General features: G+C 41.3%; 1 protein-coding gene across 2 annotated transcripts in view; it reads left to right on the top strand.

Annotated features, from left to right (window-relative positions):
- Window positions 1–21,660, top strand: part of LOC127447864 (immunoglobulin superfamily member 3-like) — a 252,587-nt gene that overhangs the window by 153,200 nt on the left and 77,727 nt on the right. For both annotated transcript variants that reach the window (XM_051710014.1, XM_051710013.1), the window contains exons 3-4: window positions 1,912–2,331; window positions 9,751–10,137. In XM_051710014.1, the coding sequence (XP_051565974.1) occupies window positions 1,912–2,331; window positions 9,751–10,137 (807 nt within the window). The remainder of the gene's footprint in view (window positions 1–1,911; window positions 2,332–9,750; window positions 10,138–21,660) is intronic.

Below are 21,660 nucleotides of genomic sequence, written 5' to 3'. Positions count from 1 at the left end.
GAGGTATGCTTTTTAAACAGTATTGAAAGAGTTTCAATGCACTGTGCGCAGGCCATTTGTTGGCTGCGTTTTCTTAATTATCTGGTCCAACTCATATAAAAATAAATAAATAAATAAATAAATCATGATAATGAGAAACTTTAGAAATGTAGTCAAGTGTGTCCAAACTTTTGATGGTTGCAGAATTTTTTTTTTTGTTTTTTTTTTTTTTGTTAAATTAGATTTCATTGGCACTATAGTTTTGGGGAAGTGATATATATTATTTCTCACCTCTCTGCTAGAGTTAAGCAAAATGATTTGTCAACATCTAGAAATTTTCCACTTTAAATAGCCATTAAGTTGTAAAATAAATATGAAATTCTATTTTGCTAAAGATGTGCTATATTTAGATTATTATTATTTTTAGTTTTTTCACCAAGTATTCTGGGCAAAAAAAGAAAAAAAATGTGGGTGGGGGGGTTGGAATGGGAGCCACTGGCAGCTGTCAGCACCTCATTCAGATAAATATTGGGCTGCAGTTTTCAAGATGTCATACAGGTGTATTTCCAGGATTACGGTTTGTCACGAAAACCAGTTTCTCACACAGTGATGTCAGAGCTGTTTTTCTTTTTTTTTTTTTAACAACCTGTGAGGCGCTGTTCCCAGACTGAAGAACTGACTGGTGCTAATCAATGCAGGCACCACACGAAGACATCTAGCAGTAATGGAATTCAGAATTTCATGTTGTGTTGGCTTGGTGCTGAAGGATGGAAGCCGTGGTGTCACAGATGTGCTGGAATGCTTGGCTGCAAAAAACAATCCTGGGCTGCTTGCTCAAAAGTGTGTGCAAGTCTTCTTGCCTTCTAAAACAGGATATGTTTTATAGATATGCATTCGTGCCATCAATAAAAATAGGATGGGATGATTATTGACTGGAAAGAAATAAAGCAAAACAAATATTATGAAACATGACATTAAATAGTGTGTAAACCCTCTGCACGTTAACGTGCAGTTATAATCTGCACTACGGCGGGTTTTTGCATAGTCCAGCTACAGTCTTCGTCTGTCTATCAAAAAAAAATGTGACACAAACTGTAATTAAATATTTTTAAAAAGGACATCCGCTAAAGAATCTCCTCCAAATCTCATCTTCTTTGCCCCATAATAACTCTGTTTGAGGTGCTGCCATCGTATGCAGTTCCGTTCAGGGCTTCGAATAAAGCAACTTCTAGTATTCTTTGTCTTTTTTCAAAAGTTCGCCATACCTTGTTTTTCGCCCGTCCATATATATAATTTTTTCCCGTAACATAATACAGTATATAACAATATATAACCATATACACCGATCAGCCACAACATTAAAACCACCTGCCTAATATTGTGTAGGTCCCCCTCATGCCACCAAAACAGTGCCAACCCACATCTCAGAATAGCATTCTGAGATGATATTCTTCTCACCACAATTGTACAGAGCAGTTATCTGAGTTAGACCGTAGACTTTGTCAGTTCGAACCAGTGTGGCCATTTTCTGTTGACCTCTCTCAGCAACAAGGCATTTCCATCCACAGAACTGCCGCTCACTGAATACACGGAAGAATGTAAAAAAGTGTGTGTTGACTAAACCCACAAGGGCATCCTTTTCATTATGTTTTTTTTTTTGTGAATTTAACTATATTTTATTGGTAAAGGTGCTAGAGGCTGATGGAGGGAGTGGAAACATGAGAGGTTGTAAAGGACAAAAAGGTCTGTTTTTCTTTAGGCAATAAGTTGTATAATAAGAAGGCTAGGTTTGAGTGTCCCCGTCAGAGAGAATCCTGTTTAAATGTTAATGGGGCACAGAGTGAATGGCTTTGAGGGGGTGTATTGAATTGTTGAGGAACTCTACTCTCAAACTAACCTTACCTCTACTTCTCCCACTCTTTTCCTCTACAGTGATCCCGGACAATCTGACGGTTACGGCGCCTGCTCAGACTCTCTCGAAAGTGGAGGGGGACACTCTACAGCTGAGCTGTGAGGTCACACGGCAGACATCCCAGCACACACACGTGTCTGTGGGCTGGTACCTGCGCCCTGCTGATGACCCCAGTTCTGCTCCACGTGATCTGGTCACCCTGTCACGGGACTTCATTTTAAGACCAGGGGGACAGTACCGTCAGCGCCTGTCCTCTGGAGACCTGCGGTTGGACAAGACCAGTGCCACCACCTACCGTCTTACCATCTACAAGCTGCAGCCCACAGACCAGGGCGAGTTCTACTGTGAGGCCTCAGAATGGATCCAGGACCCAGATCGCTCTTGGTATGCCATGACCCGGAAAGAGTCAGAGAAGACGTCTGTCAAAGTTCAGCCCACAGGTTAGTGTGAGTTGTTTGGGGGTCCATCACTGCATCTTTATAAGGATAATTGCTCTTGCAAATTGTAATTTGGAACTCTTAACTGACATTGCTTTTCTTAACACAATGAATAGAGGAGGTGTTGGTAAAACAGAGACTGTCTTTGACTGTTGCCCCACATCTCGCTGTCTTCAGCATCTTGTGCAGGAGCGCAGCATTTTTTAAACACCCTGTAAAGTTAAAAGAAACTTCAACTTTTAAAATCGCATCTCGAGACACCTACGTTCTGTTAAATTTGTTGCGCTTCTTCTAGCTTTTCTTAGCCCAACAAAGTTTTCAGTCTGCATGCTTCCTTAGGTGTGTTCAATTGATAAAACTGTGCAGCGCCTCTTTTCTCTATTAAAAATCTCTGAAATGGGACTGTTATAAAAACATTGCGAACAATTTACACAAAAATTAATTCTACTTGTGTTTAATGGATAAGGGGCTGTTCACATTGAATGCATTTTTGCGTCCAGTTGTGCTGTTTTTTCATTGTTTTTCGACAGTATGTAAACATACGCTAAATGAACGTCTGTTTTTTCAACGTCTCTTGCAGGATTGCTATGTTTTTTTAGACACTGTCTAGTTAAAAGAAACTTTAACTTTTAAAAACGCATCTCGAGACACCAGTTCTGTGCCATTCCTTGTGCTGCTTTTGGCATTGTCTAGCTTTTTTTAGCATAAGAAAGTGTTCGGTCTTTCCAGAGCATTTCCAGTGGACAAATAAGTCTCAAATTAGATTATGGAAACCCAAACAGTACAATGTAATGTAAAAAATTTACTTCTATCCCTCACAGCCTTGTTTTTATCCAATTAAATATGGCGTCCATCCTGAATAAGATCTATTTGAAACAGTGTCCTCCAGTGAAGTACAAAAAAACAGTGTATTTTACTTCTACCTACAAGTTTACAACCAAGTTAGCTCAAACCGCACCATATGACACAAACTCACCATCCCCAAGGTCTTCTTGCTGGCTAAAATAGTACACGTATCACTCTGCTTCTCTAAAGACACACTTATACAGTGCATGCTTTGTGAGCCGATCACTATCTAAAATTTAGCTCATTACCAGAGTGGTGTTTGATCCTCTTAACATTGAACAGCGATCATAGAGAACAGTAAGAACTGGCATCAGCTCTCACGAGTCCCTCCATTTACTGAGATAGTCTGTGTCATGAAGGTTATCAAAGAGTACTGCATATTAAAGTCTCAGTGGAGTTTCTGTATCAGGTAATGAGCCAGTCGCATCGACTCATCTGACTCCAACACGGTTGTAAAATAACAGAGTAGTCACCAACCATTGACTCTTTCTAACATCTACTTGATGACCAACACCACTAAAGGACAATTGTGACATAATTTACTCCCCCTTATGTTATTCTAAACTATGATTTTCTTTCTTTTAAATGTATCATAAACTACTTTTATGATACTTTTATGGTCCTTTTGTTATCATTTTGGAGTGTGACTGCACCCGTCCCCTTTCACTTTGATTTTATGGTAAAAGTGCAGCCAGGATATTCTTCATAAATTCCCTTTTTGTGTTCCGAGAAGGAAAGAAAGTAGTTAGAAAGTTCACAACATCTTTAAATGATGACAGAATTTTCCTTTTTGGGTGAATTATCCCTTTAACACAATGCAAAGATGTCACAGATCTCAACTTATCCACTCTCACCTTTTCTGGGATAGCCATATTTCACAGGACAGAGGCTGGGACAGAAAAATGTCTCCCTCATCGTTGGCTTCAGTCCATTACTTTCCAATTTATTACAGAAGCCTTGCCCCATTTTGAGCATAAGACAGTATGTACAGAAGACGTGAGCCCTGTCTCTGTTAGACTGAATGATCACAGGTCTGTAACTCAATCTCAGAGCACACTGGCCCAGTGCTTTGATGGGAATGGGAGGTGACAGTGCACCGCCTCATCAAACATAATATACAATGCAAGGATCAGTCGGGATTTTGGGGAAGGGGATGGTTGAGGTCGATCTCCCAAAAGCACCTCCACAGATTCAGGCTCTGCACAGCCTAAAGTGTGCGATTAGCGCATTGTATAATCAAGGTGATATGAATGCAGAACATACTATACCTGCTCCTCAAAGAGACATTGCATGAGATGAGAGACTGATGAAGACTGATGTCCATTTCACTTGCCCATGTTGTAAAGGTATAGACCAACCCAGGTAGTATTAACATATGACCACCCACTTTTAAATATCCACCCTTATTCAGCAATTTTGCCCACTTAGATGGATGGCAGCACGGATTTGCCAGTACGCAAAGCTTAGCCAGTCATAACAGAGATCATTTTTGATATAGAAGTCTTAAAGTTACAGGAGCAAAAACAACACATTTTAATTGTGAGGGACTAAAGGGTGGAAAACACTAAATTACAACAAACCCTAACATTATTAGTGGACTTCTGGAAAAAATTCCCACAAAAGTAACATTGGATTTTTGAAAAATTAGCAACTGTTTTTATTTATTTATTTATTTTTTTTAACAAATCATGTTTATTTGACTCAAAACACAGAACTATTTACAATAAGCAATGTTGACAACATCTAGAGAAAGTAATGTTGTTGTGCACATCTTTTCTAAAAGTCTCCTAGTGTGTCATAGACAAACTGTACTAATTAAAGACATATAGTTTCCAGAGCAACTGAATAAAACTATTTAAGTGGTCTATAAGCAGCAGATTTGAAAATATCAGTTTGGATTTAAATAGAAATTATGTAAATACAGACTTAAATTCAAATATTTATTACACTCCTGTGGTCACAGAGACCCTCTTTTGTTGTCCTTTTCTTTAAAAGATGCTGGCAGTAACATTCAGGATGTCTTTATAAAAAGACTTAAGATTTTATTGTGAGGTACTTTTTAAAATACATTTTTAATGGGGTTTGAGGTGAGTCAAGGTTAAGTCATTATCTGCATCCTTATCTGATCCTTCTGTTTGCAGGGCAGGCTTCACCTGAGTGAGATTCCCTTTAAAAATTCCAGAGAGCATTTCAAGAGCAAGACAGCTTTGTCTCTGTAATCCCCTTTTCTAGCTGTCTGCATCCAAGTTCCCTTTCCAGCTAGACAACACGGTCACAATGTTCTCTGTGTTCTAGCCAGTGGCCTTTTAGGCATGGAAGACACATTATAAAGTGCACATTTCTGAGCAGGAGTGATTGGAGGGCTTTTTGGTGGTTTAGTTAGCTTGTTTGTGTATTTTGACTGGATCGACTGGGCTGGACTTAAAGGGATAGTTCACCCAAAAATGAAAATTCTGTCATCATTTACTCATGGTAAAGAGCTTTACTGTGTTGCAAAGGAAAGATTTTAAAAAATCTTTTAAATCTCCAGCACTATCCCACTGTAGACTTGCTTTAGCCCATCAAATAAATCATTTAACAAGCTAAAAGTAAAATGGAGAGGGCTAAATTGCCCCCAAATAACCTCACTTTCTGTCTCCATAAGCGATAATATTTCATACTCGATGCAAACCCTTGTGTGCTTCTGTGTGGGGCCCTGTCTCATGGTTCATGGGGGCCCCAAAGATTTGTTACTCCACTAAAGAGAGCTGCACATTCATGCACAAGGTCTTGTACGATTAATCTGTTTTGCATATTCATGTTGACATTAGCTCAATGCACACCATGCTCATAACGTGTAAATGTTTGTGTGTTTTCTCTCATCTGTGTTAATGTGTTTATTGCTCTGGTGAACTGTGGGGGAAAACAGAAGTTGTGCAGTAAGCATTAATAGGACATCAAACGGCTCATTGAAGCACATACTACAGCAGATCGATGGACTCATTTTGTGGTGAAGCTTTTGGCAGTGAATCTCGCACAGCAGCTTGTGTTCACACGACCCACTTTAAGATATTACTGCACCCACCCACAACACAATTGTCTCTTTCTCTCTCTCTCTCTCTCTCTCTCTCTCTCTCACTAGTTATCTCTCGCGTAAATGTGTCATGCAATCAAAATTCAATGGTGTCATTCACACAGTGAACCCTGAAACCTGAAATTTCCTACATATTCTAAATTCTTTTTATTTTTTTAATTAATTAATTGTATTTTTTTTCTCCCATTTTCTCCCCAATTTCGCATGCCCAATTCGCGTTAAGTCCTCGTGGTGGCGTAGTGACTCGCCTCAATCCAGGTGGGGGAAGATGAACCTCAGTTGCCTCCACGTCTGAGAAAATCAATCCGCGCGTTACCACGGAGACGTACAACTCACCGCGTGCCTCACCGAGAGCGAGAACCACATTATAGCGACCACGAGGAGGTTAACCCAACGTGACTCTACCACCCTAGCAACCAGGCCAATTGGTTGCTTAGGAAGCTTGACTGGAGTCACTCAGCACATTCTAAATTCTTTATTCTTGTGACTTTAAAAGTAGGGTTGGGGCTATATGATGTTATAAAGCACACATTGGTAGAAATGTGTCAATCGGTAGAGATTTTGCTATAGTGTTTATATTGTGCTAGACATATTGACGTGGCTATGAGTGGTCAGGACTGCTTTATGTTATTTACAAGTGAGAGCGATGAAGAAACATGGAGTAATATGCAGATACAGAGCGAGATGCGTCTCAGACAAGTCAAGATTAGGAAGATTGTGTTATTGCTTGTTAAGGGGAGTTTACCTGTTTATGGTTGCTGAGCAGCATCACAGATTGCAGCATCAATATAGAATACAATTGATGTGCTGTTTTGGCTATTTTACAAAAGCTTTGAATGCTGCTCATCCAATCAGTTTTCAACGTTGGAACTTAACATTTTACAATATTAGTTTCATGTTTTGAGTTACTCAAGTGTTACATAATGTGAAGCTATTTTTGAACTGATGCCAGAATTATTCGTTTGTTATGAATAATCTTATCATTTGGTTTGCGTCCATCAAGTTCCAAATGAGATGAAAGCGCTTTTCATTTGTAATGTATTTAAACCTAATTTAGGGGATAACACAAAAATACCTTACCACATATTTATTATAATATAAGCAATTTCTGTTAAATTTCCAGCAAAAATAATAAAGTAAAAATGTGATTTAAATGTTCAGTTCCATTCAGGTCAATTCAGTTTTATTTGTGTAATGCTTTTTACAATACATATTGTTTCAGGAAACTGACAGTTACCTTGATATAAGAATTTGGTCATACCACCCACTGTTATTTGAAATTGTCCCCATAGTTAAGAATGTCAGTATATTGTACCATACCAGAGACTATTTAACAGAGATGGGCCACTCCTATTAAAATGAATGGGAGAAATTGGAACGCCCAATCAAAAAATTATAATCAACCAACGGTCAACAGGTGTAGAAAGGAAGTCCCGCCTTACAGTTAAAAGAGCCAATCACAGACATCGCCTGTCAATCATCTCGAGAATGTGCATACGCTTTAGGTATAGAAGCCTGGAAAATTAAGTTTTTTAGCATAATCTGTGGTAAAGAACCACAATTTATGATGCCAGCATTGTCAGATTTTACTGCTGATTTGAATTTTTTTCTTTCATTATAATCTTGACCAACCATTTTTGAGATTTCGGTGTCCCTCCATTCAAGTAGATGGGAGCTGCAGTGTCATGATTGGAAATATCCTCCTGGGAGCATTCCAAAGATGGCCGACAGTGGACTAACTTGCTAGAAATTCTTTGACCATGTTCGACAGATGAAACTCATGGCACAAAAACTGTAGGCGTTGATCTCTGATTCCTGGTCTTGGTGATCTCACCTCCACAACCTTTACCCCTCTGTTTAATGAGAATGCAGTGTATAGCTTTTGCATTATGACTTTTTACAATCTTCATCAATTGTATCCCCTGCTTCTCTCTGCACGCCCCTATTGGATTATCTGCAATGTATTCCCATGTGCAGCTCTTATCCTCAATGCTAATTAATCTGTCTCAAGCATTCCAGTTTGGGCCTAATACGCAGAGTGGCTCCAGTCAGGCGGGCAGTAACATCCTAATGGAGCATCATACTGTTTCGGAACCACAGGAGGAGAGGGAATACAGCCAATGGGCTTTGTTTTCTTGTGATCTGTGAATTCCTCTTTAAGCGCAGGCCTGTTTATTGTGTGTTATTTTGGAGAGCAGCACACAGCGTGACACACAAATAATGACTTCATGTAAAAACACACATCGTCTTCCCCCCCTGTACATTTCCTCAGTTCCCGCTCTGTAACAACATCACATAGTTTTACAGTCAGAGAGTTTCTCAGGAAGTGTGTTGTAGTAATTATAGCCCAGAACAATCACCTCTGAAGAAGCGTAATGAAGTGAAGAATATGCTGTTTTGTTGTGGAGTGCAAACTGGGTATAATTTTGGAAATAAGTTCCATAAATAAGGATGCTTTTGATTCACGACATGGCTAAAAGTATGTGGACACCACCTTTTAATTAATGGATTAAATAAGTCAGCTACACACACATTACTGACAGGTCAGAGAATGTGAGTGGTGAGGAATAACAGTGGAGTTGGGAGTGGAGCTGCGTTATTTTGCTTGTAGCAAAAAAGTTGGAAAGTTTTCTCATTCCAGGATCACAACGTTGCTGCTCCATCACGAACATAGTATGGATGTTAACAGCCCAAAATACAAGTACATGTCAAGAATTAACCATGTGTTATAGTGTTAATAGACTAAAAGAAGTCAGGTGTGAAATGTAAAGATGGAAAGGTGAAATATTGTTAGACAAGAATCAATAATAGCAATTATTTATTAGTCAATAATTAACAGGGAATGTGAATACAAAAATATTGAAAGAACTTTAAAGTGGAGTATTAACTGTGTGCAGTTTTATGGAGCAAACCTAAAGTGTTTCTCTCGTCAGGGAGCGTGAAGCAAGCGAGAAGCAGGAATGGAAATCCTGGAGCGGAGTTGGAGCGGAGTAAATGCTTTACAGAATACTTTTAGCAAAAGGGAACTTGTTGCTGTTCCAGTCCACTCACATAATCTGTAACAGGTGCATAATCAAGCATGCAGCCATGCAATCTCCTTAGACAAACATTTTCATTATAATGAATACCAAAGAGCTTACCGAAAGTCAACATGGTATTGTCATAGGATTCCACCAGTAAAATGGTTTACTGAGTTTGGTCTGGAAGAACTTGACTGGCCTGCATAAAGCCCAGACCTGAACCAACTGAACCTTTGAATTGGATAATTTGAAATTCCAACTCTGATCCATGGTCCTTTGCCCAACATCAATACCTGAACTCACTGATGCTCTTAAAATTAAATGCTAAAAAAAGCACATATATGTGTGGTGTTCTGGTGTAAACATACTTAGTTTTGTCCATGAAGTGTAATAGTTAGTGTGAATTGGTGCAATGTGGGTGGAAGGGTACTGCCTGTACTGTGCATTGTAAAGTATAATCTTTTCTATCTCTTTGTATTGCAGATCGTGACTTTAGTATCCAGGTAACTACAGAGCGCCGGGCCTACACGGCTGGTGAACCGCTGGAGCTCCGCTGCACCATTGATGCTCAGAATGTTCCAGAGCGCTTCTTCTCGGTGTCGTGGGTCTTCAGCAGCTCACCCGTAGCCGTGGTAGGGCCCAGTGCCGTGCCCGTACTGGGACCAAACTACATTGAGCGAGAGGCGGCTGGCCTCCTGACTGTGCGAAAAGAGAGCTCCTCTGTCCACCTGCTCAAGCTGCAGCGGTTACTGCCTGAGGATTCGGGGAAATACATCTGCAGAGTGACAGAGCGGGAAAAGACGCTCACTGGAGATTTCATCGACCGCAGCAAACGGTCCCGTAATGTTCAGATCACTGTAACCCCTCTCAGTGAGTATCACAGTTCCTTGTTGGCCCCTAGAAGCAGTTTATATGTTTCTTACTGGTCCCTAAAGTAGCCAACTGATACCTCTCAATGGGGCCCTTTTTAACTGAAAAGAATCTTTCTGCCTCAATGCTGGTGTTCATCACCCAAAGTGAATTATTCTGATCTTGTTTACCAACAGTAAGAAAGAGTTCAAAAATTGATTTAGTAATATTGTGCTGGCAGGAGGCTATTAAAGCTGCATGATAATTTATTCTTGCTAAAGGTTTCTAAAGCAAAGTAAGAAGTGAACATGAGAATAATGCCTTGCCTGAGATCCTGTGCCATTTGTGGACAGATTTTTGGGGAGTGACTAATTAAAAGGAGCAACATTACTACTACTACTAACTTAAATTATCTTAGCTGTAAAAATAGTGTAGATTTTCCAGTAACAAGCTACTTTTCCAATGAATAGCAATGTAGAATGACAGTGCACTACATCGCAAATTTTTTTTGTCTTATTGTTTTGATCTTGGACACACAGTTTTACAACCAAGTGAACTGAGGTAATCAAACACTTTCCTCTAAAATGTCCTCCTTCTTATATGGAGCTTCTGGAAGTTCTGATTCATTTTAGTGAATCAGATATGAATCACTGATTCTTGAGATAAGAAACAAAACATTTCTTACATACAAAAGTCATCTTTATATTAAAAATCAAGAAATTCCTAAAAATACTGAAAAAGTTAAATCTAAAGGAAATGTGTTTACTCAGGGCATTCATTACTTATATTTTTAAATAATTTTTAGTTGAATTTGTTTTAATGCATGCTCTATACTTGTAAGCACTGAATTATATAATCCTGAATAAATCAGACAAAGTCATGGTCAGCTTTAACTCTGAGTACCCCTTTCCCTCTTCCTGCTGATGGTGGATGCAACAGTAGGACACGTGGTCTGGTAAGTTTTATAATTTTTCATATTTAAATAAACAATGTTTAATTCTCTGCGGTCAAAGCTTCAATATGTCAACTCCGTCATCCCATTATGATATTTCTGTTAGAATTGTGGGATACATTTTGGCATTTTAGTTTAGGTTAAGCTTTAACTGAGGAAAAAAATGCCTCCAGTGTACAAAACATGGTTAAGATGGAAACATTACATTATGTCAACTATGAATTTTCAGAATAGTGTGAAAACAGAAAAAAAATGTATAGAATGTATTTTATCACTTAACTCTTTTACTGAGCACCATTATTAGATAATTAAAGACTTTATACACTTGTTGGATGGATCAAAATTAAAATAGCTTGCTTTTTAGTGTGTCTGATAGAGTTGACACTAATTACAGTAAGATGTAAGTTATGAAGTGAATAAATGTCAATTTCCAGAAAAAAAACCTGTTCCCTTGCATGGAGCGTTAGCTGAGACCTTTGTCTACAAATAGATCAATTTCAAATTAATTAAGTATTCAAAAATAAAAACTATAAAAAAAATTAATAAAAATGCTTTGTCCCTAATCTCAAGAATCTCAAAAAAAAAAAAAAAAAAAAAACTGGTAAACATTATTATATATATATAATATATATATATATATATATATATATATATATATATATATATATATATATATATATATATATATATATACAAAATACTGCTTTTAAACACATTTTCAAGGTTTTTGAGATATACATTATAGATTGTTGTTTTGTAGTTTAATTGGTTATAATTTAGTGTACATGTATTTGTTCAAATACATGTTATTAGTCTCCCTGAAATCTTTGTTTTTTTTTGTGCTTGTTAAATACTATGGTTGCAAAAACACATTTTAATCATATGATAATTTATTTTAAAATATTTTGCTGCCTTAAATACATTCAATGTAGTTAGTTTCTTTTCTAGTACCTAGTAGTGTCACTAATTACTTAAAAAAAAAAAAAAAAAAAGAGTAGCTTGACTGCAGTTTAACAAAGACCCCGTTTCTACCTGGTATTAAGATGTATTTTTGGTGATCGGATAACATGTGGCCAGCACTAATTACAGGTCTAAATGGGGTCTAAAACATATTGTGATACAAAAACCACATACGAATGTGGTCAGAAATGCATCTGAACACTTCACATTTGATGTGTAAATGCTAATCCATCCTGAATGTGTCTCGGCAGCAGCGAAGCACCACCCAACAGCAATTCAGTCGAAACGGAAAGGTTAGGTTCCATAGCTTCTCAACTGATTGGCTGTGTGAATGAGACCTAGTCCTTTCTTCAGGATTGGTTCACTGATTATATCAAAATATATGCCAAAAGGTCACTGACTCTTTCGGGAAAATAGTAACAGGAAACTTTATAACACAGAGAGTAAAAACAGCGAGCGGGAAAAGTTATTTTTAGGTACAATGTTCATCTATGGTCTAGTGCATAAGGGACCACCTTAAAGTCCACAAACTGCGCTAAAACGTTGGTGGCATTCAAACGTTCATTCAGCTTGCATGTTCTAACTTAAACACTGTTGTTTAAAAATGAAAAAAAGATCAAAATAATAAAGGTTCCGGTTGCTGTCAATTTTCCAAGTATATCTAATTATATGGATACAGTATTCAATTATTTTAGAAAAAAACACCACTAAAATTCATCAAGACGTAATTTTTACATTACAAATTTGTAGCAGGCTGCCAGTGGTGTGAATTACTAACTTACTTTTTTTTTATATATATATAATTGAATACAAATATATATATTTACACAGTTGTGCTCAAAAGTTTGCATACCCTGGCAGAAATTGTGAAATTTTGGCATTGATTTTGAAAATATGACTGATCGTGAAAAACTGTCTTTTATTTAAGGATAGTGATCATATGAAGCCATTTATCATCACATAGTTGTTTGGCTCATTTTTAAATCATAATGATAACAGAAATCACCCAAATGGCCCTGATCAAAAGTTTACATACCCTTGAATTTTTGACCTTGTTACAGACACACAAGGTGACACACACAGGTTTAAATGGCAATTAAAGTGTAATTTCCCACACCTGTGGCTTTTTAAATTGCAATTAGTGTCTGTGTATAAATAGTCATTGAGTTTGTTAGCTCTCATGTGGATGTACTGAGCAGGCTAGATACTGAGCCATGGGGAGCAGAAAAGAACTGTCAAAAGACCTGCGTAACAAGGTAATGGAACTTTATAAAGATGGAAAAGGATATAAAAAGATATCCAAAGCCTTGAAAATGCCAGTCAGTACTGTTCAATCACTTATTAAAAATGAAAAATTCTGGGATCTCTTGATACCAAGCCAAGGTCAGGTAGACCAAGAAAGATTTCAGCCACAACTGCCAGAAGAATTGTTCGGGATACAAAGAAAAACCCACAGGTAACCTCAGGAGAAATACAGGCTACTCTGGAAAAAGATGGTGTGGTTGTTTCAAGGAGCACAATATGACGATACTTGACGAGTGGCGAGGCCAAAATAGAGCTTTATGGTCACAACCATAAACACTATGTTTGGAGAGGGGTCAACAAGTACTGTGCATCTTGAAACAACCACACTGTCTTTTTCCAGAGCAGCCTGTATTTCTACAGGCCTGTGGCCTCGGTCCTGTGGCCGAATCACAGCAGTGCTGATATAGGGCCATATCGTGATATTGCTTAAATATATACAGTGGGGGAAATAAGTATTGAACACGTCAAAAAAAAATTCAGTAAATATATTTTTTATGAGGCTATTCACATGAAATTTTCACCAGACTTTGGTATTAACTCGAGAAATCCACACACAAAGAAATCCAAACATTAAAGTCCATAAATGAAGTTATGTGTAATAAAGAGGAATGACACAGGAAAAAGAGTATTGAACACGCTAACTGAAATTTATTTAATACTTAGTGGAGAAGCCCTTGTTTGTAATGACAGCTTCAAGATGCTTCCTGTATGAAGAAATTAATCGGCTGCAGTATTCAGGTGTGATTTTGGCCCATTCTTCTAAACCTATTGTCTTTAAATCTTGAAGATTCCGGGGGGCCCTCTTGTGAACCTTGATCTCAAGCTCTTTCCACAAATGTTCAATTGGATTCAAATCAGGCAATTGACTGGGCCATTCTAACACCTTGATTTTTGTTCTCTGAAACCAATTGAGAGTTTCCTTTGCTGTATGCTTTGGATCGTTGTCCTGCTGGAAGGTCCACCAACATCTCATCTTCATCATCCTGGTGGTTGGCAGCAGATTCTTCTCAAGAATGGTGCTTACTGGAAGATTCAGAAGTTTTGAAATACGTCTGTATCCGATTCCATCAATATGTTTCGCAACAATAAGGTTGTGAATGTCTTGGGGGAGCTCTTTGATTTTACCCATCATGAGATGTTTCTTGTGTGACACCTTGGTAACGAAAAGCTGTTTTACTGAGTGACAAATCACTCACAATTTTCAGTAATTGAGCATTTGGAATACATTTTTAAATAATTGCAGAGAACCAGTCCTGAGGAAAGGACTAGGGGCCGGATTCATGAAAATGTTCTTAAGAAAAAAATGTATAAAGTTCTTAGGAAAATTTATAAGAAGTTCGTAAGAACGTTCCTACATGTAATTCTTGAAAAATTCTTAAGAAGTTCTCAAATATTTTCTTAAGAACATCTTCATTTTTTCTTAAGAATAAAAAGACAGGCTTTGACATTGTCTGATCAGCCTGCTTATGGGCTTGCCTTGTCTAATAGCCTACAACAAATTCAATACTTCAACACTGCTAAATTGTAACTATAAATTTATCTATTAACGTTTTTTTATTTTTAAGTAGCAAGCACCTCGCAATATTTTTTTTTTAATGTAAAGTGTGTGAGGTGTTAGTTTAACGACATTAACCGGCATAGGAGAATTTACTTGCTGCTAACCATTTGATAACTAATTTGATGGAGGAAAAGAAAAGAAACAAAATCTACAAGAGCTGGATGCTATTGTTGAGGAAATTACTGTAAGGAAAAAGTTCTCCTTGGGAAGCTTGATAATAATATCACGTCGGAAAGCAAAAGACAGGTAAATGGGAAAGGTTGGTGGAGGCTGTCTCCGCTGTGCCCAACTCCAATTGGGATGTGAATAGGGGGAGAAAAAGAAAGTCTCAGCTTTCTAATGTTATAATTATTATGTTTCTATGAACTCTAAAGATCGCGGAGAGAGAGCACTATATGCAGCACATCCTTTTGAATTAGCATGATTGGTCACCACATTAAGAAGCTTCAAAACAGTATTTATTGTTTGAATTTGGTGATAACATTTACATGGTTTACAAGCTGAAAATACAAATATAATTAAACACAAAACAGTCAAAAACATGTTTTGGTCTAAAATCACTTTTCTACGTAAACAGCCCATTGTGACTTGAGTCTCAACATGAAAAACCCTAGGATTTAAGACAACTGTGAGGTTATCCTAACTTTAATATGTTATTTACGATGATTTGTATGAGAATTTTTTCAAGAATTTTAATGTTGCTTAAGTTTTTTTTTTTAAGAACAATCTGTGGGGGGAAGGATGTTTCTACTGACAGACCCTCAACCCCTCGATTTTGACAGAGGGAGCGAGCCTACCCTGATGTATGCTTCAGGCAACACCATATCCCACAATGCAACTCGATTGTGACATGACAGCATACCGTGCTTCATCAACCCCACCCCCACACAACTCTAATTTATAATGAAAGTGAAGTTAGGTCAATTAAGCAGTTTAGAAAAGTTACATTGAGATTTAACTGCATAATACTTGTAGCTACCTTAAACTATCTATTTGTCACACAGTTATAGCCTATGTGTTCATTGTTATGTTACCATTTTCGTTTTTTTGTAAAGCTTGATTAATCCTTTCTAACAATTAATTCGAATAAAAAAATAATAATTAACATATGAGATTTATACATAAGCCTCTGAAATTACAACTAAACTTTACCTAAATCTGTGGTTGCATCAATCTCCGAAAATCTTTGTTGTTTTGTTTTGCACTTCACGGCCAACTTACAATCATAAGAACTACACAGATCTTCTTCAGTGTGTCTGAAATCAACATAAACGGACACTTATGAGAAGCACGAACATCTGCAGCTCAGGTTAACACAACTACTCCACTAAAATAACAGACAGTTCTGTTCGAAATTTTTATTTTATGCTTGGATTAAATTTCAGGTGCATCTGGGAGAAACAGCTCACCCTTTTTTTTTCGCACTTTCTTTGTCTTTTCTGACTTTGTTGTGGTGTATTATCATGCAGGAATATGCTGACATAGTTATTGATGTATGTCATCATAAAACAGTGTCCCTCCCCTCCAAATCCGATCACAAGTGGTCGCAAAAGATGCATTTAAATGACCAGGTGTAAACAGTGATGTGTCTCACCTGACTACATGTGATCGGATCACCTCAGATGCATCTTAATACCAGGTGGAAACGGGGTCTAAATCATTAGTAGCTTGTAGCTTGGGATGCTAGAGTTTCAATGTAGCTTTCCCAACACTCAGGGAGAAGTTGTGAATGGGTAATACAGGACTGTATCCTGTATGAAATTGTTTTGTGCAGAGTATTTTTTCACAACTTGCTTCCCTATCTGTCACTGACTCGACCTTGTGTCGATGTAGTGACACTAGGGGTCACTTTTGGGAGCCCCAAACACCTCTGCTTTTTGGAAAAAGGCCAATGGGAATTGGCAAATGGAATTTGCATGCCACTACCCCGGACATTTAGATCCCCCAGGTGGATAAGTGCACTTGTGCCTGCAGAGCGCCACCACCTGGTGCGGGTGCCCGAAGCTCCCATCCAGGGCCTGTAGGTTTACATCATCTCTGACGGCTAAGGTCTACGGTGCCGCTGGACAAGCCACCTCCGCCTTGCATGCCGTGGCTCTCCTGCAGGTACACCAAGCCAAGGTGCTAAAAGAGCTGCACGAGGGTAGTTCTGACCTGGGATTGATGCAGGAACTGCGCTTGGCGACCGACCTCGCTCTCCGGGCGACAAAGGTCACGGCGCGGTCTCTCGGGCAGGCGATGTCCACCCTGGTGGTCCAGGAACACCACCTTTGGCTCAACCTGGTCGATATGATAGAGGCTGACAAGGCACGGTTCCTTGACGCCCCCATCATCCAGGTTGGCCTGTTCGGCAACACCGTGGAGGACTTTGCCCAGCAGTTCTCGGCAGTGAAGCAGCAGATGGAGGCCATTCAACACATCCTGCCCCGGCGCTGCTCAAGACCCCGCACCCCGTCTGCTCATCGCCAAGGGTGTCCTCCTGCAGCAACAGCACTGGAAGGCGGTGGGTTGCGGCCAATCTTGGACCTGTGAGTACTGAACCAGGCCTTGCACAGACTCCCGTTCAAGATGCTGATGCAAAAACGCATTTTAGCAAGCGTCCAGCATCAAGATTGGTTCACGAGGTAGACCTGAAGACACAGACCCTTCCTGTGGTTTGCTTTCGAGGGCCGGGCGTACCAGTACAAGGTCCTCCCCTTTGGCCTCTCCTTGTCCACTCACATCTTCATGAACGTCGCAGAGGCAGCCCTTTCCCTGCTAAGGGAAGTGGGCATCCGCATCCTCAATTATCTCGACGACTGGCTAATCTGAGCTCACTCTCAAGAGTTGCTGTGCGCACACAGGGACCTGGTGCTCACGCACCTCAGCCGACTGGGGCTTTGGGTCAGCTGGGAAAAGAGCAAGCTCTCCCCAGTTCAGAGCATCTCTTTTCTCGGCTTGGAGTTAGACTCAGTGTCGATGACGGCGCTCCTCACGAACGAGCACACACAGTCGGTGCTGAACTGTCTGAAGGTGATCAGGCAGAAGACAGTGGTTCCACTGAAAATTTTTTAGAGGCTCCTGGGGCATATGGCATCCTCAGCGGTTGCCACACCACTCGGTTTAATGCATATGAGACCACTTCAGCACTGGCTATAGACTCGAGTCCCGAGATGGGCATGGTGCTGCGGGACACATCACGTGGTCATCATGCCGATCTGTTGCTGCCTCTTCAGCCCTTGGAGTGACCTTGCATTTCTACGGGCAGGGCTTCCCCTAGAGCAGATCTCCAGGTGCATCGTGATCACGTCAGACACCTCCAAGATGGGCTGGGGTGCCGTATGCAACGGGCACACAGCCGCCGGCTCCTGGACTGACTGGCCTGCGGCTGCATTGGCACATTACTGCCTCGAGTTGTTGGCAGTACTGCTCGCCCTGCGGAGGTTCCGGCTGTTGATCCAGGGCAAGCACGTGTTGGTCCGGACAGACAACACGGCGACAGTAGCGTACATCAACCGTCAAGGTGGTCTATGCTCCCATTGCATGTCACGGCTCGCCCGCCGTCTCCACCCCTGGAGTCACCAGTGCCTCAAGTTGCTACGAGCCACTCACATTCTGAGTGACCTCAACACCGCAGCGGACGTGCTGTCACGACAGGTTACGCTCAGGGGAGAGTGGAGACTCCATCCCCAGGAGGTCCAGCTGATTTGGAGTCGATTCGGTCGAGCACAGGTAGACCTGTTTGCTTCCCGGGATTCCTCCCACTGCCTGCTTTGGTATGCCCTGACCGAGGCAGCCCTCGGCATAGACGCGCTGGCCCCCTTGACTACACAAATACGCGTTTCCCCCAGTGAGCCTACTTGCACAGACCCTGTGCAAGGTCAGGGAGGACGAGGAGCATATCTATTTGAGCCCCTGGAGTCAGTTTAGCATAAGACACTCTCTTTGAAGACTGCCCTCCTGACTGCACTCACTTCCATCAAGAAGGTAGGGGACCTGCAGGAGTTCTCTGTCAGTGAATCATGCCTGGAGTTCGGTCCGGGTTACTCTCACGTGATCCTGAGAACCCGACCGCGCTATGTGCCCAAGGTTCCCACGACCCTGTTTAGGGATCAGGTGGTGAACCTGCAAGCGCTGCCCCAGGAGGAGGCAGACCCAGCTTTGGCGTTGCTGTGTCCGGTGCATGCTTTTTGGATCGCACGCAGAGCTTTAGAAGCTCCGAGCAGCTCTTCGTCTGCTTTGGTGGACAGCGGAAAGGAAGCGCTGTCTCCAAACAGAGGATCACCCACTGGGTCATTGACGCCATCGTGATGGCATATCCCGCCCAGGACGTGCCGCCCCCCGTGGGGTTACAAGTCCATTCTACTAGGAGTGTAGCGGCCTCCTGGGCCCTGACCAGTGGCACCTCTTTGGCACACATCTGAAGAGCAGCGGGCTGGGCAACACCTTTGCGAGGTTCTGTAATCTCTGGGTTGAGCCAGTTTCGTCTCGTGTGTTGTCAGGTAATAAACAGGTAAGTTCTGGGACAGCTGGTCAGGTGTACCGCTTGCGCATAGCGCCTTTCCCCTGCCATGAGGTGAAGATGTGCACTTTTGGCTCCCAGTCATGTTCACAAGTTGTGATCCCTGGATGACTTTCCTCCTTAGCCCTGTGGCAGACGAGTTTGTGGAGAAACTCGCTGCCAGCCCAGTACGTGTGCTAATTAGGCCCTGTACTGAGGTAGGTGCTCCACATGTGGTGGTTCCCCGTAGGTGACCCCATGTGATATCTTCTGCTAAATCTTTTCCCTGTTGGTAAACTGCGTCTTCCTTGGGCAGAGGCCCCTCTGCCCCCCGGTCACCATGTTTTTAGAAACTCCTCCCCCCTCGGGTAGGACCTACCATGGGACTTCTCCACATGACATACTTCTGACAAGACTTTGTAAGACCATGTGATGTATTTTCACCCAAAATCCCCCCCCCCCCTTTTTTTACTCTGGGCAGGGTGTGGTCTCCGTGGTTTCTTCCCCTTGGGAGTGACACCCCCCCGACGTAGACATTTATGGTCCCCAGTGGGTTAACAAATTCCACTCTTTTTGGGGAGAAAAAGAGGGAAAGAGGCCATGGCTGGGCTTGTCTGTCCCTATTTTTTGGGCAGTCGACTTGTTCCTGAAGGACCGTTCGACGCTCATAAGAGTGTTGGGGGAGGTTACGTGACGGCCTGGTGCACTGGCAATGAGGCACACAGCGGTCAGCCCGTCTCCAGTCCACGTAACACAGTTCAGCTAGTTGTGGCATTTTATATAGGGACCCCTAGTGTCACTACATCGACACAACGTCGAGTGAGTGACAGATGGGGAACGTCCTGGTTACTTTTGTAATCTCCTGTAACACTTCTCAGTGGAAGGAGGAGGCAAGAAGCAGATTTCCTATTTCAGGTAAGCGTTTTATTCTCCTTACTGCAGCAAATGCACTCGTTCAGGGCTCTTACACTGTTCAATGATTCACTCGAAAAATATACAAACTACTTCACAAAAATAAACTCTTGACTCAATAATAAACTCTTGGCTTCACAATTGGCTCTCTGTTGCCCAGGCTCTCTCTCTCATCTACCTGCGGTGTGGCTCTATTTATGCCGCTCTCCCCATGCTCACTGAAATTAGAGACAGGTGGTAGACATAATTTAACTCAGGTGTGAGCGCCCTTACTGCTTTCTCTCTCTCCGGAGAGATGCTTGACCATGCCCCCGCTGCCACACCTCCGTTCCCTGATGGAGGGAACGAGACATTGTGTCCCTCTTGCCAAAACACTGAACTACCTGCTGAAATGGCCGGGACCTTGTCTCGGCTCCTCCGCACAAAACCTGAATGAGTGGTTGCATACCAGCTCCTTTTAGACCCATATGTCCGGGGTAGTGGCATGCAAATTCCACTCGCCAATTCTCATATGTCTTTTTTCAAAAAGCAGAGATGTTTGGGGCTCCCAAGTGTGACCCCTAGTGTCACTACATCGACACAATGTCTCGTGCCCTCCATCAGGGAACGGAGGTTACGAAAGCCTTTGAAATAGCATTGAGAGCTACTCAAAAAGCCAAGATTAACAGGAATTAAATGAAAGTGCTGCCTTCCTCAGTACTTCCTAAGTAGATCCTCAAGGTGGATGTGCTGTGCCCAGGCAAAGAAGCCACAGCTGGGCTCATGGAGTTGATGAATGAATGAATGAATGAATGAATGTTACATTTATATAGAGCTTTTCTGACACTACACTCAAAGCTCTTTACACAGTTAACAGGGGACTCTCCTCAACCACCACGAGTGTGCAGCATCCACCTGGATGATTCGATGGCAGCCATAGTGCACCAGTACACTCACCACACACCAGCTATTGGTGGAGAGGAGAGAGTTATAGAGCCAGTTAATGGATGGGGATTATTAGGAGGCCATGATTGAGAAGGTCCAATTGGGGGGATTTGGCCAGGACACCGGGGTTACACCCCTGCTTTTTACGAGAAGTGTCGGTCAAATGGCGAGTTGATTACTCAGACTCCGTTATGGTTTCTCCCTTGATATAACATGTCTGAACAGGCAGAACATGAATGATCAGAGGCAGAGCTGTGTGGCTTTATAATAGATTTGCAAATGCATTGGACACGTTTTGAGCACACACACACCCTCCCTGAGCGAAAGCAGATTTTGAGCGAGAGCCTAGGACTTCGGAGCTAGCGGAGAGATCTGCGTTGGCACAACCGGTACATGGATGCGCTCTCGCATGATCTTCATGTTGTGCTCTCAACATTAACAGTATTATAACGT

Source organism: Myxocyprinus asiaticus, chromosome 11 (genome assembly GCF_019703515.2).
Source record: "Myxocyprinus asiaticus isolate MX2 ecotype Aquarium Trade chromosome 11, UBuf_Myxa_2, whole genome shotgun sequence".
Classification (NCBI taxonomy): domain Eukaryota; kingdom Metazoa; phylum Chordata; class Actinopteri; order Cypriniformes; family Catostomidae; genus Myxocyprinus; species Myxocyprinus asiaticus.
This window is presented reverse-complemented; position numbering and strand designations above follow the sequence as displayed.